The sequence below is a fragment of the Cyprinus carpio genome, chromosome A21 (genome assembly GCF_018340385.1).
Source record: "Cyprinus carpio isolate SPL01 chromosome A21, ASM1834038v1, whole genome shotgun sequence".
Lineage (NCBI taxonomy): Eukaryota > Metazoa > Chordata > Actinopteri > Cypriniformes > Cyprinidae > Cyprinus > Cyprinus carpio.
In genome coordinates, this window is record NC_056592.1 from 19701759 (window position 1) to 19720416 (window position 18658).

Consider the following 18658-nt stretch of genomic DNA (forward strand, 5'->3'; position numbering starts at 1 on the left):
TCTAATTAATAATGCATGATAATATGGGTAGAAGTTTCTATGGTTAAAAATTCCTGTATGATAATTATTTTAATGCATTATCTTTCATTGTACATAATTGATTGTAATATGCATTAAATTTACATTTAAAAACAACATTAAAATGGTGTGTATAAACAGTTTTTATTTCAATCTGTTTTTGGAATAAAAAAAAGTTATTAAGTTGTGCTCAGTGTATGCATTTCATTGCCTAGAGATAAAATAAAGTGGCACACAGGTGTTGTTTTTTGTGTGGATGACGTCACTCTACACAGGTTTTTTTTTTTTTTTTTTTGAAGGATGACGTCACGTCGCACAGGTGATTTTTTTTGTAGATTACGTCACTTCACACGGGAGATTTTTTAGTGGATGACGTCACTCCCCACAGGTGATTTTTTTTTTTAGTGGATGACGTCACTCCACACAGGTGTATTTTTTTTAGTGGATGACGTCACTCCCCACAGGTGATTGTCCGAGTGTAAAGCGCGCTTCAAGCAACGCTAGCGTTTGTGAGCGTGAGGTTTTTCTCCCAGGAATGGCACGCGTGCTCTGAGGCCCTCTGCTGGCTGACTGCAGCACTGCGCTGTCGCAATCCTCTTCATCACGACACACCAAAGCGTCCTTACAGACCGGGAGAATGTCCCAGCGCTTCCGTTCCCCAGCCTTACAGTCGCTCCAGAGCATGTTTGACAGAGACAGAGATCTCGACAGGACGATCCTCGTGGGAAACATCCACAGCTGTGTGACAGAGGAGATTCTGTTCGAGCTGTTCCTGCAGGTGAGCTCATCCTCCTCATCCTCATCCTCATCCTTCACCTGTCCAGAGACTCTTGCAGTGATTATTGATGTGCAGTGTGTCTCGTCCTCTTGTCCCATATGTCTTTGGCTGGTTTGCTGGAGTTTACAGCATCACTAATATATTAATTGTTAAATCAGACAAGCTTTGACTGACCTGAAAATGAATCAAACTCTAAAGAGTAACGCTGGATACTTGTGTCTCCTGTAAAACTGTAAAGTTTGTTTGTTGTATTTATTTATTTATTTGTTTGTGTGGCAGTTTTCTGTTTCAGTAAGGTCCCTGCAGGAAGAGGTCTGCATTATTTCAGTCTTTCAGGGCTGACAACAACGAGGAAACACCCAAACTCAACATTTATCCAGTCATAATGCATATTCAGCATATATGTCCATATATGCTTCTTAGAGTGCTTCTAAGAAACTAAAATAAAATTTCTGTCTCACACACAGACACGAACAGATCTACAACTGAGAAAATAATACAGAAAATAACATTTCCTCCACAGTTGTTTTAAATGGAATTTATTATTATTGTTAGTTTATTATTATTAGTAGTAATGTTCTATTTATTTATTTTTGCTTGTAATTTTTTTATGGTTATAATAGTTATTTATTTGTTTAGTCATTATTATTATTTTTATCGTTGTTGTTGTTTAAATTGTAATGGGTTAATAAATAGATTTAATATGTATATTTATACATTCAATTTGATTTATTTGTTTATATGTAATTTATTATTATTATGGTTTATTATTATTGTTATTTTTATTAGGAGTAGTATCATCAATGTTTTATTTATTTTTACTTGTTTATTGTTATAATGGTTATTTATTTATTTATTTTTGCTTGTAATTTTTAATGGTTGTAATAGTTGTTTCTTTGTTTAGTCATTATTATTATTATTGTTGTTGTTGTTGTTATTTAAATTGTAATGGGTAAATAAATAGATTTAATATGTATATTTATTCAATTTGATTTATTTGTTTGTTTATATGTAATTTATTATTATTATTATAGTTTATTATTATTATTATTAGGAGTAGTATCATCATCAATGTTTTTATTTATTTTACTTGTTAATTGTTATAATGGTTATTTATTTATTTAGCCATTATTATTATTTAAATTGTAAAGTATGAATGTTTATAATAATGTTTAACATATTTATATATTTATTTATTTGTTTGTTTAAATGGAATTTATTACTGTTATTAAAGTTTATTATTATTATTATTATTATTATTAATGTTTTAATTTTTTTCTAATTCTGTAATGTAATTTATAACTGTAAAAGTTATTTATTTGTTTAGTAATTATTATTTAAATTGTAATGTGTGTGTGTATTTATTATTATTATTATTATTATTATTATTATTATTATTATTATTATTATTATTATATTTCTTCTGTTGAAGTGGGTGATCCTGTTTTCAAACCCATGTTTTCAGGCCGGTCCGGTGGACGAGGTGCGTATCTTCAGAGACGCTCAGCAGGCTCCGTATGGATGTGTTTATTATAAGCACGCTGAAGCTGTTCCCTACGCAGTCGAACTTCTCAATGGGATCTGGCTCTATGGGCAGCCGATCAAGTTACAGCGGAAAACCGGTGGGTGACTTCTAAACCGGGGGCTGACTCTGAGGTGGACACGTTATCTTGAACGTCCACACTGACAGAACACTTGTGCTGTGCTATCTTTAGATGGACATTATCATAGAAATGAGGCGTCTGCATACCACACGGGGAGCGGACTGATAGCAGACAGGTGTGTCCATTACAAAAACACTCAGACGCTTCTGTTCATGCCCGAGTTTGACGTGATGGGGATTATAGTGATAATATAAGCCCTAACTACAGACTGCAAGTATGTACTATACATACTAAAAAAAAATATAGCCTAAAATGCACTGAAAGTCGCTTTGGATAAAAGCATCTGCTAAATGCATAAAAATGTAAATACTTCACTGCTAATGGGAAATACATCATTCTGAGTGTGTAGTATGTTAGTATGCCTATACTCAGATATTAAAAAAGATGTTGCATTGTGGGTAATATTTGCTCGATTGGGACATATTTAGAACAGATAGCATGATTTGAGCCAGTCTTCCCTTGATGGGGATTGTTTCATAAGCTTTCTCCTGAGCTTCCTGTAGATCAGATTCAGTTTATATTCATACACGCTCTACTGATCAGAGGTTTGGGCTCAGGAAGATTTTGTTTTGAAAGGAATTAATACTTTTATTCAGTGAGTCACATTTACACAAGTTTAAATGGGTGCAAAAGATTTCTGCTTCAAATAAACGCTGTTCTTTTTGAACTTTCTTTTCATCTGCGGATCCTGAAAAATTAAATGCATCACGGTTTCCACAAAAATATTAAGTGTTTTCAACATTGATGATAATCAGAAATGTTTCTTGAGCAGCAAATCAGTATATTAGCATGATTTCTGAAGATCATGTGACACTGAAGACTGGAGTAATGATGCTGAAAATACAGCTGCGCATCACAGAAATAAATTACACTTTAACAGAGATTCACATAGAAAACAGCTGTTTTACATTATAATAATATTTCACAATTTTTAATGTATTTTTGATCAAATAAATGCAGCCTTGGTGAGCAGGAGACTTTTGAATGGTATTCTGTTTGTAAGAGAGAGAGATATTTAGCCTGTTGTAGTGTCATGTGTCATGTTTTCATTGTTTTGTTTGTAATGTGTGACATCTATTTTGATTTTCTCCTACAGTGCAGATGCTGTACACCGGGATGATGTGGTTTTGAATTTAAACAGCAGTCCAGGTGTGGAGATCCATTCTAATGAAGCATACAGCTGGAGTGACATGGTAACATACCCAGAGAAAACAGAATAATATATATATATATATATATATATATATATATATATATATATATATATATATATATATATATATATATATATATATATATATATATAGTACAGGTCAAAAGTTTGGGAAACATTACTATTTTTAATGTTTTTGAAAGAAGTCTCTTCGGCTCATCAAGCCTGCGTTTATTTGATCAAAAATACAGAAAAAAAATGTAATATTGTGATATTTTATTACAATTTAAAATAATTGTTTTTAAATTTATTATACTTTAAATTATCATTTATTTCTGTGATGCAAAGCTGAATTTTTAGGATCATTATCACATGATCCTTTAGAAATCATTCTAATATGATGATTCATTATCAAAGTTGGAAACAGTTCTGCTGCTTAATATTTTTTCAGAACATGTGATACTTTTTTAGGATACTTTGATGAATAAAAAGTAAATAAAAAAAAGAAGCTATGTTTTTAAAATATAAATATTTTGTAATAACAATATACACTACTGGTCAGTAATTTGGGGTCAGTATTTTTTTTTCTTTCTTTTTTTAAATAAAATCAATATTTTTATTCAGCAAGGATGTGTTAAATTGATAAAAAGTGATAGTAAAGAAAATATATTATTAGAATTTTTATTTTTATTTTGAATAAATGCAGTTCTTTTTAACCTTTTATTGATCAAATATATTAGACAGACAGCAGAACTGTTTCCAACACTCATAATAAATCAGAATATTAGAATGATTTCTAAATGATCATGTGATAGACTGGATGTTACATGTGACACTGAAGGCTGGAGTAATGATGCTGAAAATTCAGCTTTGCATCACAGGAATAAATTATTTTATTATATTCAAATAGAAAACTATTATTTTAATTTTTAATAATATATCACAATATTGCTGTTTTTTTTCTGTATTTTTGATCAAATAAATGCAGGCTTGATGAGCAGAAGAGACTTCTTTCAAAAAAATTTTTTAATAGTAATTTTTCCAAACTTTTGACCTGTACTCTGTATATATATATATATATATATATATATATATATATATATATATATATATATATATATATATATATATATATATATATATATATATATATATATGGAAGTTTTTTTTTTTTTTTAATTAAATAATTTCTTGTCCTGCATAACAAGTACACAGGAATGTTTAAGCTCCAGATGTGTGTGTGTGTGTGTGGTCAGGTGTACAGCAGACGTCTGCAGGTGTGTCCTCCAGCTGTGTGGTTCTGTCCTCCTCTGCAGCTGTGGCCGGGCTCTGGTCACTCGTCTGGGACGTCTCTCCACAGGTCAGCCAGCAGCGCAGGTTGATGTGCAAATGTAAGTGTAGAGAGTAAACACTGAGGAAAACACCTGATTCATTCTGCTGGCTGAGATTGAATATAATCTCTGGATACGTGTTTGTTTTCAGAGACCGCTGTACGGAGGGCGCTGTCCGAGCATCCTGACAGCGTCTGTTCCTGCGAGCACTGCTTCAGACTGCCAGCTGTAAACCATATCTGTGCATGCTCTAATAAAGCCTTCGACTGTCTCTGCAAGTACTGAAGCACATGAGCTCAAATGTTTATTAGTGACTTCATCTTGCGCTCGCATCTCAAGTGATTAGAACCTCAATAACTAAACGACTGATTGATGCATTTATCATCTCCAGTGACATGTTTATAGTGGGTTAAGAGCTTAATGTCACATTTATGTTGGATGATAATTTCTAACATCAAGCGTTCACTCTTATTCTCTGGAACAGCCCTCAGCCAAAGCCTCTCTCCCTCTTGAATATTTACTAGTATGATAAGATGCAATAACTATTAACCTCAGACTTTAGACTTAATAAAAGAAATTCACCAAGTACAAGAGTATTCAGTTAGTGCTGGTGTTTAAAAACATGGTTTATTTCAAATAAATGCTGTTTCTGCAAAAATATCGTGCAGCACGACTGTTTTCAACATTGATAATAATCAGAAATGTTTCTAATAATCATCATATTAGAATGATTTCTGAAGATCATGTGACACTGAAGACTGGAGTAATGATGCTGAAAATACAGCTGCACATCACAGAAATAAATTATATTTTAACAGAAACTCACATAGAAAACAGCTGTTTTAAATTCTAATAATATTTCACAATTTTTACTTCATTTTTAAACAAACGAATGCAGCCTTGATGAGCAGAAGATGCTTTTTTTTTTCAGAAACATTAAATCATATTACAGACCCACACTTTTAAAGCAGGGAGCATATTATTATTATTATTATTATTATTTAAATAAAACGATTATAATATTATTAATAAAAAATAGTGTTTCTCCCACTGGAGATTGTGATGTTTATATATCTGTGAAAGGTTATGATGGGAGGACGGTTTAGTTTTCACAGCACATGGTTATTCTGGAGTGCATTTGGATCTCTAGAAGAAGGATTTGACAGTTTTCAGAAATGATATTTACAGCCCAAGCGCTTGAACGTTGTATTTTTTGTTTCCTCTTGTGTTACTCCCTAACGCTTTCTGGAAATGCTGATAAAATGGTACTTGGTTCTAATCAACAATATTAATTGCCGTTCAATAAAAGTTTATTGCAAGGCTGTATAACAAGGACAAGAGCAGGTTAGAAGCTGTGTGAGTGTCAGTAAGACTCTGAGGTTTGAGTGAGATGTCCAGAAGCGCGTGCCGTCTGTCGTCCGCGGAGCTGCTGCTCACTGCGCTGCTCGCGCTGCTCTTCGGGGTCTGTGTGGGACTCTGTGTGGTCACGTGGCTCGCTCTGGACAGCACAGGTCTGAGACCCTTCCCTTCATCTGTACTGAGTTCTGCTGAAAGCTCCCGCTGGTCTGTAGTCATGCTCTGTGTGCTGACTGATGGTTTCAGCTGCGGCTGGTGACGGAGACGCGAGCGGCTCAGAGTTCACCGGGAGGCTCGTCGTCTCGAACGGAAGCGTCTTCACGGAGGAGCTGCTGGACAGAAACAGCGCGCAGTTCAAGGCGCTGGCGTACGACACCGAGCAGAAGGTGCAGCCGCTCTCACCATTAACTGATTTACACTTGTGGAGCATGACCGTACCTTTGAGGAAAATCACACTAATTGTTTTACAGTAATACAGTAGAAAAGTGCTTTATAAATATGATCAATATTTTAGTTTTTAGTGTTTCTCTGCAGATCGATGACGCTTACAGTCGCACGTCCCTTAAAGAGCAGTTCAGAAGCTCTAAGGTCAATGAATTCCGGTAAGACTTTATATATTAACGCCCTTACGCTATAAAGCTCAAAACGATAATATTTTGTGCATGTATTTAGGTTGTAGAGGTGTGGTTTGAACTCAGAAATATCTAAATTTAAAAGAACTGACAGCTGTGAGATTGTCAAATACTTCAGTGCAAAAAAAAAAAAAAACACTCTTAATGAGAATTTTTATTTTAAATATTTTTAAAACAACACTTTTTTCTTTTTTTTTTTTTTGGAGTTTAATGCATATAAATGTGACCCTGGAGCACAAACCATTTGTAGCAATAGCCAACAATACATTGTATGGGTCAACTCAAAATTATAAATTTTTCTTTTAATGCCAAAAATCATTAGGATATTAAGTAAAGATCATGTTCCATTAAGATATTTAGTCAATGTCCTACTGTAAATATATGAAAACTTAATTTCTGATTAGTAATATGCATTGCTAAGAACTTCATTTGAACAACTTTAAAGATGATTTTCTCAATATTTAGATTTTTTGCTCCCTCAGATTCCAGATTTTCAAATAGTTGTATCTCAGACAAATATTGTCCTCCTAACAAACCACACATCAATGGAGAGATTATTTATTCAGTTTTCAGATGATGTATACATCTCAGTTTCAAAAAATGTACACTTAAGACTAGTTTTGTGCTCCAGGGTCACATATAACAAATGAATAGTAAGGTTTATGCTTAAAGTTCAAGTTGGATCATAGAAATCATCAGAGATGAAAGCAGGTAAAGTGTGTGGTAGTCGAGTGCTGAGGTGTGTCTCTGGGGGCAGTGAAGGCAGCGTGGTGGTGCTCTTTGACCTGGTCTTCCGAGGCGCTCTGGATCTGCAGACGGTTCAGGAGCAGCTCGTGGATGGTTTAACGCAGGCTGACGGAGCTGATGATGGACTGCTGATTGACCTCGACAGCGTGCGGATCTCAGGTCATATCATCAAGACACATCTGTTTAAGATCTCCATGTGACTTGATAGACCTAATTCATTTAATAGGCTTCATTCTTACTTTGGAGGGGTTTTCTACACCATCAACACTGTGTGCAACAATTGAGTTGGTTATATATAATTAGTTATTTATTCCCTCAGATAAACCAACTACAACCCAGAGAGCGTCCACAGCAGAAGCAGGTGGGACGGGTTTTATCTTTTATTGCTCGCTCATTATGACTGGGACAGACGTCATGTCAGGGACAAAGTGTGTTTTTATTAAGTGTTTTGATTGTATTTAAATAATGTAAAGAGATTCATTATGATAATGTTAACTGTGGGGTGGATGTCATATGGATGAAAAGCTAAATAATAAAAAAATGTAATATAAAAGTCAACATAAAAAAAACCATTAAAAATCAACATCAAGATTTTTGGTTAAAATAGATTTATAGGAATGGGAATGTGTGCATCTTTAAATATTCACAATTGTCAATCACATTTTTTTGTCCTGCAGTATGACACATTACAATTTCAAAGTCAGAATTTTTTTAATTAATATGAGTTTATTAATGCTACATGCTTAAAGTTAGCAAAATGGTGCAATAATTTCATAATTCATAATTTCAATTTATATATCAATATATTGTTCAAAAGTTTGGGGTCAGTAATATTTTTTATTATATTTTATTTAGTCTTTTATTTAGCAAGTTTGCATTAAACTGATCAAAAGTGACATTTATAACGTAAATGCTGTTCTTTTAAACTTTCCATGCATCTGTGAATCCTGAAAAATAAAATGCATCACAGTTTCCACAAAAATATTGAGCAGCACAACTGTTTTCAACATTGATAATAATCAGAAATGTTTCTTGAGCAGCAAATCATCATATTAGAATGATTTCTGAAGATCATGTGACACTGAAGACTGGAGTAATGATGCTGAAAATACAGCTGCGCATCACAGAAATACATTACAGTTTAACACATTTTCACAGAGAAAACAGCTGTAAATCAGACAATATTACTGTTTTTAATCTATTTATGATCAGAGAATAAGTGACTTCATACCGACCCCAGACTTTTAAAATGCTAGTGTATGTGCATTTAAATTTAAGAAGTGAGTGTGTGTAGTTGTTGGTAATAGTTGTGCACGTGTTGTCAGTCACTGCGGTCAGATGTCCAGATGGGATGGAGGGGTGTGGTGTTGTGTTGGGTCGGTGTTTTTCTCTGTGTGGGATCTGTGTTGTGGAGCAAGAGTCTGTGCTGATGGCACCGATGAGGATCAGGCTGTCTGTGGTGTGTACTCACGACCTTTTTTAATATATCACTGTTTTTTAAGATTGATAAAGACATTATTTCATGCGTCTTTCATGCTGTATAGCAACAGTGTGTGACGGTCAGTTTCTCCTGCTCGGTCCGACCGGATCCTTCCACTCGAAGAACTTTCCCGAGGCCTACGACAGTCCCACAGCCTGCCGCTGGATTATACGGTAATATGATATGATCTAGACACACATCCCTGTTTCACAAACTCACACAGTCTGTCTTTTCACCCACAGAGTGACTGAGGGCTTGGCCGTTAAAATAGTCTTTCACACTTTTCACACGGAGCACGGCATCGATGTTCTGGAGCTGTATGAGGGCACGGGTCCCACGAAAACACTGACACGTGAGATTCAACCGTAAAACAGAATTACGGGAAGGTTACAGTCTTCTGAAGTAAACGTAAACGTCTCTTTCAGACTCTCTCTCGGGCACATCACCTGGAGACACATGGCTCCTGTCTCATGAAGCCACCGTTGAATTTAATGCAGACTACAGCAACAGCCTTCAAGGATTCAACGCTTCGTACACGGCAGAGAACTTCAGTGACCTCTCTAGTGCGTGCTGGTTTCAACCGATCCCAAAATTACCATACTGCCAATGAATGAATGTTATTTTAGCATTTATGGAATGTTCTACCTTGACTTTTGAAGGCAAACCTAGAGGTCTTATCACAGAAAACAAGCTCTGTGACCAACAACAGCTCTTATGTTTTGCTTACCAAGATCATCTTCACAAATGCACACGACTTTCATGAACTTTTAGCCACATGTTAGCACCTTTACAAAGTCACACAGGAGTATTACTGATGTGTTTGATGTTGTAGTATAACATGAGCTTTTGTTTAACAAACCTCATTTAACCAAAAACTCAATGCAACTTACGTATTTGATCATATTCTGATTTATTACTGAAACGTCAGGTTTTGATTGAATTCTGTGGTCTTTGGTAGATGAAGAGAAGATAAACTGCTCCTTTGAAGAGAACTTCTGTCTCTGGAGGCAAGAGTTTTATGATGATGGCGACTGGTTACGAGCACAAGGCGCTGTTCTCCCCCCCGACACCGGCCCAAGCTTCGACCACACGACCGGCAACCAATCAGGTGCCATACTCTAAACAATTATAGACTGAACTTCCTCCTCCTCAGCCGTTGCTTTGAGTCTACGGCCGCTTTTAAAACCGATTGAGGGAAAGTTGTGAAATTTGGCACACTGATAGAGGACAGTCTCAACATTAACCACAGCAAGTTTGGAGTCTCTAACTCAAACCGTCTAGCGCCACCAACAGTTCAAAATTTAAATTGCACCTTATGATGTAATTTTCCGTTATTAAAATTATTCCGCCATTTAGATTTTTAAAAAAAAAATCTTATTTTTTTGACTTCTCTTTTAGACTGTTGCTCCGATTTTCATGACAGTTGGCTCAGATCATCTCCAGAACATCCTGGGGAAATGTTATGGGATTCAAGTTGATTAGTCAAAGTGTTCTCGAATAATGCATGAACGAATTTGACGAAGAGCACGCAAAAATGGACGTGAGGCTATATCTCCGCATCGCTTTAGCGTATTCAAACCAAACTTGGTGTGTGATATAATAAACATTACCTGAGGCTACCTGCACAGTTTTGGCACAGTGCCACCTAGTGGTCAGGAGATAGGAAAATGGCTATTTTTGCTTATAACTTCTGAACGGTTTGGCCAAAAATCACAAGATTAGTCTCTTTAGATTACCAAGTCATGTGATACCTAAATTTTGCAAAGTTGGCCATTTTGAATTTTGTTGTAAAATGCTATATTTTATGAACGCATTGGCATATTGTTACATAACTCAGTATGTGTGTCCAGCACCATGCCCTGAAGGTACTCAAAGAGTTTTGTGGCAAACATAACAAAATGTAAAAAAAAAAAAACAAAACAAAAAAAAACTCATGTTACTGATTTCGTGTCGATAGATGAAACAATTTTTGTTTTTCTGTATTAACAAATTTGCTGGCATGATGTCAAACTGCATCTATATCTCTTTATGTGAGCCATTGTCACCTCACACTGAACACACCATATCGATTTGACAACAGCGCCACCTTTTGGTCAAAAACGATACACTATTGAATTCATATCACTAATGAATGATTTTTCAGCCATTTTGACTTAAAATCATCTTAAAATGTTTAATATTTATTATGTATATTTATACTTGGATTTCTTATTGCTCTTATTTGTATACCAGATGTACTGTAACAAGCATAGATTTTGATCTCACAGGGACCTACATTGTGATCCCTCGGACCCCCGGAAGTTGGGAGAAAAGGTTCCGTATCTACAGTCTTCCTCTGACTCCAACGAAGGAATCAATGTGTCTGCAGTTCTGGTTAGTTTTTCTCCCCGCGGTAACATTTGGAAATATTCAGCTTTTTTGTGCACATTCTATGAAAATTACTTATGAAGGCGAATTAAGATGATACAGTGCTAGAATTAGTCAAGTATGTGTGCATCTTAAACTATACTTGCATATAATATAAATGAGTATATTGGAGAAAGCATGCTTTTTTGGCCTGTAGGACTAAAGTTCAGCTAATTTAATATAAATTTATCTAAAATATTTTTTTTTTATTTAATTGTAAATATCATGCAATTGTCTGAAAATATTACATACAGCTTCTTGAAAGCATGCTCAAGCGTCTGCTGACTGTCCCTGTGCTCTGTGAGGTATCATATGTTCGGCGAGGAGGTTTGGCGTCTGACGGTCACGGCACAGGAAGGCTCATCCGGCACCGTCCTCTTCCAGAAAGAAGGGAACTATGGTGACAGCTGGAATTATGCTCAAGCCACGCTAACCATCGCTGCTGAAGCTGTGGTCAGTTCATGGACAAACCGGCTTAAACTTCATAACGTAAAAAGATAATGAAGTCATCAGAAGGCCGTGTGGTTTGTGTTTAGGTGGTGTTCGAAGCGCAGAAGAGGGCGGGATTTCGGAACGACATCGCCCTGGATGACATCAGCATCGAGTCTGGTTCTTGTGGCGTGGCCCCTCCGGAGCCGACCCCGGTCCCTCCTCCCACCACTCCTCCTCCCATTCCAGGTGAGAGATTACACATGCTGCAGTCATTCATATTCCACTTTTATTAAAGGAGTTGTTTTTATGTAACGAGGTTGAATGATTTATCACAGAGGACTGCGGGGGACCCTTTGACCTGTATGACTCCAACTCGACTTTCAGCTCTCCAAACTACCCCAAGGGCTACGGACACAGAGCTTCGTGTGAGTCCCAAAGAGATTACATTAACTTTCAGCCGGGATCTGTAAGAATGCAGAACGATTTATGGAAGATTGTTTCGGTTTATGAGTTTTGGTCATGATCTTGTTTAGGTATGTGGACTTTACATGCTAAGGAAGGACAGAACATCCAACTGCATTTTCAAGACTTTGCTTTAGAGATGGCTTATGATGTTTTGGAAATTCGAGATGGAGTGACGCCCTACTCAGAGTTGCTAGGTGATTTCGCATATATTTACAGCTGTCTTATTTATTGAGGCATGCATTTATAGCATAGATAATGGAGAGATAAGTGTTTTAAGAAAAACTCTCTTTATCTATCTATCTATCTATCTATCTATCTATCTATCTATATATATATATATATATATATATGTGTGTGTGTGTCTTCTGTTCATCAACACTGCTTTTTTTGTTCAAAAATACAGTAAAAACTGTGAATTATAATGTAAAACAGCTGTTTTCTCTGTGAATCTCTGTTAAACTGTAATTTATTTCTGTGATGTGCAGCTGTATTTTCAGCATCATTACTCCAGTCTTCAGTGTCACATGATCTTCAGAAATCATTCTAATATGATGATTATTAGAAACATTTCTGATTATTATCAATGTTGAAAACAGCTTTTGTGGAAACTGTGATGCATCTGATTTTTCAGGATTCACAGATGAACAGCGTTTATTTAAAACGGAAATCTTTTAGAACATTAGCGATGATTCTGATCAATTTAATGCAGCCTTGCTGAATAAAAGTATTAGTTTCTTTAAAAACTATTTGATATTCTGATATTTTAATAACAATTGTAATATTTCATTGACCTCTGATATGAAATGCACACATAATACTCCACGTTTTATTAAGGGATTATTGATTTCTGCATGATGCTCAGTACCGGAGTAATGTGTGTTTTGGTCATCGAGGTGTCTTAACCGGGGATCGTTCCTTCCCGGATCTGTTTTCCACAAGCTCTCAGATGACGGTCATGCTTTTCACGGATGTGTCAGGCAATGACAGAGGCTTTCTCGCCAACTTTAGCACAGGCTTTAACCTCGGGCAGCCAGGTATGTTTCTGCTGGGTTCTATATGAGCATAATCACATGCAGAAATGACAATGCTGTGGTCACTATACAGATCCGTGTCCCAGCGGTCAGTTTCAGTGTGGCACAGGAGCGTGTGTGTCCAGCTCAGGTGTGTGTGACGGAGCAGAAGACTGCGCTGACGGCTCTGATGAAGCAGACTGTGGTGAGCGAACGATCTGAACCGCAACAGATCCAACCACGCCGTTCAAGCTTGTGATCACAGGCTCTGCTGTGTTTCAGTGCATATAATCAAAGATGACGTCACTGCAGCTGAACGACTGAGACTTCAGGTCCAGAATCATCTCTACACGGTGTGTGCTCAAGACTGGAGCTCTCAGCTCTCACACTTCTTCTGCAGATACCTGGGCTACAGGTAAACACCTGACCATCGAATACAGGAGGAAATAACATAAGAAGACTGCAAAGCATGACATGTGAAATTATTATTAAATACTGAACCGGTAGACAAAATAAAGATTTGTATGTGTTTTTGTTAAGCATCATATTTGATGCACCAGGCGTTTATTATGGCTCATATAGTCTAAAAAAGTGAGAATATTGGTTTCATACAGCTCAGTTATTATTATTAAAGGGCTCAAACTGAGCAGAACTGTGAAATTTGGTGCAGTTCAAATATAAACACAATTCTGAGAAATAAAGTCACAATTATGAGGAAAAAGAAAAGTCAGGATTGCAAGATTTAAACTTGCAATTGTAAGAAAGTAGTCTTTTCCCCCCTTTTTTATTGTGAGATAAAAAGTTGCAATTGCCTTTTTAAATGTTTTATTCAGTGGCAGAAACAGGCTTGTAGTAGATGGTGAACGAACGGTTTGATCTTATTGATTTAGAGACTTTATACGCGTGTATCAAATACCATACAGTAGCTTTATAGGGTTAAACTTAAATACAATACAAGTTTTATTTCTATAGCACATTACAAACAACTGCCAGTGACCAGAGTGCTTTCCAGCATCATTACACACAGTCACACAAATTAAAACTAAATCCTGATCACCCTAATCAATCTTAAACGCTGTACTACTGTCTCCAGGTCAGGAGAGGCCGGGTTCTCCAGCGCTGTGGACGCAGATGCTCCTTTTACAACTGTGAGTGTGAATGCGAATGGCTCGCTGGATCTGAAGCCCAGGTAATCATTGACATAACCAATATTTTTATTAAACACTTTTATTAGCCTGTAAATCTCATAGCAGACTCTGTTGTGTCTTTTCAAAGTGACACGTGCCTCAGCGAGAAGATCGTGTCTCTGCACTGTGACAATCAGCGTGAGTTTGAAAGCTGCAGCTCGACTTCACAAACTCATTAAATCAGCAGAAACCCGACCTGTCTTGTGGTTTACACTGTGTTTCAGCATGTGGCGCCCGTAAAGTGCCCTTAAAACGAGAGACTGAGGTGGAGACGGGAGGAAAGCAAGAGGGCCGAGTGGTGGGCGGGCAGGATGCTCAGAAAGGGGCGTGGCCATGGATAGTATCTCTGCGCTGGTTGGGCGGTCACGTGTGCGGAGCCACTTTGATTGACAGGGAATGGCTGATCACAGCCGCACACTGTGTTCACGGGTGAGAAGCACTGTGTTTTATGCAGTCGGTGTAAAATCAGGAGCGTGCAGTGAGTCTGAGAAACTAAACACAGTTTGATCCTGTAGAAAGAACGTGCACCTGTCAAACTGGGCAGCGGTGCTGGGTCTTCACTCTCAGTTCGGCTCGGATAACTCGCACAGACAGGTGCACGCGGTGGATCAGGTGATCATGCACAAGCGCTATAACAGGAGAACCAAAGAGTCGGACTTTGCTCTGATGCATTTACAGACGCCTGCCAACTTCACAGGTATGCATGCAAAACTACCTTTGTTTCTACAGATCATGCATTTTATGATGTTGCATGCATACTAAAGGTGCATTTATGTAATTTGTTTGTTTCCAATACAACACAACAACGGTCTTGTGTGGATGCAGCATCACACAGAAAGTTTCCAGTCGTTGCCATTGTGGTCATACCTTACTCTACCGTTCAAAAGATTTATTATTTTTAAAAGAAATGAATACTTTTTAATCAGCAAGGATGCATTAAATTGATCAAAATCATTGATAATGTTACAAAAGATTTCTGTTTCTAATAAACGCTGTTCTTTTGAACTTTGTTCATCTGTGAATCCTTATTATACATAAAGGCTTCAGGTAATTTGTTACCAGTATCTCTGTTTGAAATAAATGCTGCTCTTAAATAAAAATAAAATTGTTTATTGTTCAGATCATCATATTAGAATGATTTCTGAAGATCATGTGACACTGAAGACTGGAGTAATGATGCTGAAAATACAGCTGCACATCACAGAAATAAATTACACTTTAACAGATATCCACACAGAAAACAGATGTTTTAAAATATAGTGCTGCTTTTTCATATGAAAGTAATTAGTGTATTTAGTATATTTTTAGAAATGATTTGCATAAAGAAAATCAAACCAATTTTTGCCTTTAGATTCTGGGTGAAATATGACCTGATTTATGATTTTTAAGTGCATATGTTCTCGTGTGATTCATAAGGAATGATCTGTCAAGCAGTAACAAGATTATTTCCTTCCAGATTACATTCAGCCCATCTGCCTCCCAGATCCCGGCGCTCCGGCTGAAGAAGGGAGGAAGTGTTTTATTGCTGGCTGGGGATTGCAGGCTGAAGATGGTCAGATATGCACCTCTGTGCGTTTACTTTAGAGTTCTTCTGAAACGAACTGAGGTTTATACGCGGTGTGTTGTTGATCTCCAGGCGCCGTCGCTGATGTGTTACAGGAAGCCGTTGTGCCGATTTTAAGTAACAGACAGTGTCAGGAATGGCTTCCGGAGTACAGCTTCAGCGAGCGGATGCTGTGTGCTGGCTTCGCTGACGGAGGAGTGGACACCTGTCAGGTGTGTACTCTACACTATATACAGCACAGGTGCTCACTTTCCTTTTCTGGTTAATTTTTAAGACTAGATCAGAAATATAGAAACAAGAATATAGAACATTTTTTTGATTGATAAAATCTCAACATGTCAGATTTGAGAAATATACGGTATTAGCCTGTATAGTTAGGGATCACTAATGTTTCTGAAAGAAGTCTCTTCTGCTCACTAAGGCTGCATTTATTTGATTAAAAATACAGTAGAAATCGTGAAATATTTTTACTATTTAAAATAACTGATTTCTATGTGAATCTCTGTTAAAGTGTAATTTATTTCTGTGATGTGCAGCTGTATTTTCAGCACCATTACTCCAGTCTTCAGTGTCACATGATCTTCAGAAATCATTCTAATATGATGATTTGCTGCTCAAGAATCATTTCTGATTATTATCAATGTTGAGAACAGTTGTGCTGATTAATATTTTTTTTATGCTGTGATATTATTTATTATTTTTTTAATTGTTGTTAACAGTTGTGCTGATTTTTTTTTTTGTTTGAAATATATTCATCTTTGATAATAAATCATCATATTAGAATGATTTCTGAAGATCATGTGACACTGAAGACTGGAGTAATGATGCTGAAAATACAGCTGCACATCACAGAAATACATTACATTTTAAAGTATATTAAGACAGAAAACCATTATTTTAAATGGTAATTATATTTCACAATATTAGTTTTTTTTTTCTGTATTTCTGATCAAATAAATGCAGCCTTGATGAGCAGAAGAGACTTCTTTAAAAACATTATTGATCCCAAATGTTTTCAGTGTGTGTGTGTGTGTGTGTGTGTGTGTGTGCTATTAAAAGGGGATGTTTTGATCCTGTATTATTGCGTGGGCTCTTGGCAGGGGGACTCTGGGGGTCCGCTGATGTGTGAAGAGGCCGGCGGCTGGGTTCTTGTAGGAGTCACATCGTTTGGTGTCGGATGTGCTCGACCGCAGCGGCCCGGAGCGTACGCTCGCGTCAGTCAGTTTGTTCAGTGGACGGCAGAGAAGCGACGCCTCTATTCAGACTGGAGAGGGCTCTAATCATCCCCCACGCAGATACGACTCAGCCCTCCGCTGTTCTTCCCTCTTTTTTTTTTGACATTTTTAAATATCGCTACTTCATCAGAATGGTATGGCAGTCACTATGTGAACAAAAAAAAAAAAATCATGGACTTGATTCAGAAAAAGCTAAATGGTTGTAACCCCCCCCCCCTCCAACATTTCAAACAAAAAAAATCCAAACCTTTACAAAAAGTTGTCTTTGAGACTGTCTAAATATAAATCCAAATCCACAACTTTCTAAAAAGAAGTATTTGTCTATAAACAACTAGAGAATTTCTTAGTCTTTTATACAGAGCTCTCTAGGAATCTAGAGGCCAAACCACAGAACTGCAGGGTTTTCTTTTTATCTTTTTACTTCCACCAGATGATCTAATCTGCCTTCTAAAATTAGATTTTTTAAATCATTTTCTCCATTTTAACATGAAAGACATAATTGAAAAATATTAGAAAAATACTTTTTTTTTCCCCAATGGGAAATATTTGTCAATTATTGCATAAATATTAATTAGTAACATTAAATTCTCTCAAAATACAATAATAAAAAATATTGAACAAAAATATATTATATTGATTTTACTTAAATTAAAAATTACATTTCGTGTGTTCAGTGACCGTGAGTCCCAAATGAACCACAGAGGGTTAAACCAGTTCATTTGTTTATTTCCATTGGTTTAAGCTCAGGGCAATCACGAAGTGATCTGTGCACTTTATTGTCATTACAAAAAATGTAAATGTGAATGATGGAGGAAAATGTGTGTTAGTAATATTCATCAAATGTAATATTGTAAGTAATTCTGAAATGCTCATTTTGCAACAGTTGTTTTTACGGTGTATCATAAAGACTATTTCTTGTATCGTTTTAGATCTCAGTTATGTTAGAATTTAAAAATACACAACTTTGACAATTAATGAGGAAATATAGATGAAGCGGTGCATTTCTCAATTCAGTACATGCATGTATTTTATACGTATAATGATTTCACAAACCAACTGCAGATGTTTGAATGAAGTGTAAATGAATCATATTTATAATTAAATACCATTAAACATGAATGTTCTGTAATGTAAGTATTTCCAGTGTTTGTTTTGTGTGTTATTAAGCAGGCCTCGGCAACTGGGTTTTATTTTATTTTT

At 36.3% G+C, this 18658-nt stretch overlaps 2 protein-coding genes across 2 annotated transcripts; both read left to right on the forward strand.

Moving 5' to 3' along the window:
• Positions 1 to 499: 499 nt before the first annotated feature.
• On the forward strand, positions 500 to 5604 carry rbm11 (RNA binding motif protein 11). Its single transcript, XM_019068385.2, has 6 exons — positions 500 to 796; positions 2262 to 2418; positions 2512 to 2575; positions 3557 to 3653; positions 4870 to 5004; positions 5096 to 5604. Exons 1-5 carry the CDS (start codon positions 656 to 658, stop codon positions 4993 to 4995), a joined length of 585 nt encoding a protein of 194 aa, XP_018923930.2. The 5' UTR covers positions 500 to 655; the 3' UTR covers positions 4996 to 5004; positions 5096 to 5604.
• A 645-nt stretch (positions 5605 to 6249) lies between these two features.
• tmprss15 (transmembrane serine protease 15) lies at positions 6250 to 18595 on the forward strand. The gene is made up of 25 exons (XM_042711513.1): positions 6250 to 6455; positions 6547 to 6686; positions 6835 to 6902; positions 7690 to 7838; positions 7999 to 8107; positions 8987 to 9138; positions 9224 to 9332; positions 9402 to 9511; positions 9585 to 9722; positions 10118 to 10267; positions 11427 to 11532; positions 11871 to 12018; positions 12102 to 12243; positions 12333 to 12422; positions 12531 to 12656; positions 13356 to 13496; positions 13567 to 13677; positions 13755 to 13887; positions 14566 to 14661; positions 14748 to 14797; positions 14884 to 15088; positions 15175 to 15356; positions 16116 to 16211; positions 16296 to 16435; positions 17324 to 18595. The coding sequence occupies exons 1-25, from the start codon at positions 6335 to 6337 to the stop codon at positions 17501 to 17503; spliced, it is 3192 nt and encodes a 1063-aa protein (XP_042567447.1). The 5' UTR covers positions 6250 to 6334; the 3' UTR covers positions 17504 to 18595.
• The last annotated feature ends 63 nt before the right edge of the window (positions 18596 to 18658 follow it).

Coding starts and splice junctions, on each gene's coding strand:
- tmprss15 (XM_042711513.1), top strand. CDS start 6,335: ATGTCCAGAAGCGCGTGCCGTCTGTCGTCCGCGGAGCTGCTGCTCACT. Junction 7,839..7,998: donor CGACAGCGTGCGGATCTCAG/GTCATATCATCA, acceptor TTATTCCCTCAG/ATAAACCAACTACAACCCAG. Junction 9,139..9,223: donor TGAGGATCAGGCTGTCTGTG/GTGTGTACTCAC, acceptor CATGCTGTATAG/CAACAGTGTGTGACGGTCAG.
- rbm11 (XM_019068385.2), top strand. CDS start 656: ATGTCCCAGCGCTTCCGTTCCCCAGCCTTACAGTCGCTCCAGAGCATG. Junction 2,419..2,511: donor CAAGTTACAGCGGAAAACCG/GTGGGTGACTTC, acceptor TGCTATCTTTAG/ATGGACATTATCATAGAAAT. Junction 3,654..4,869: donor CATACAGCTGGAGTGACATG/GTAACATACCCA, acceptor GTGTGTGGTCAG/GTGTACAGCAGACGTCTGCA.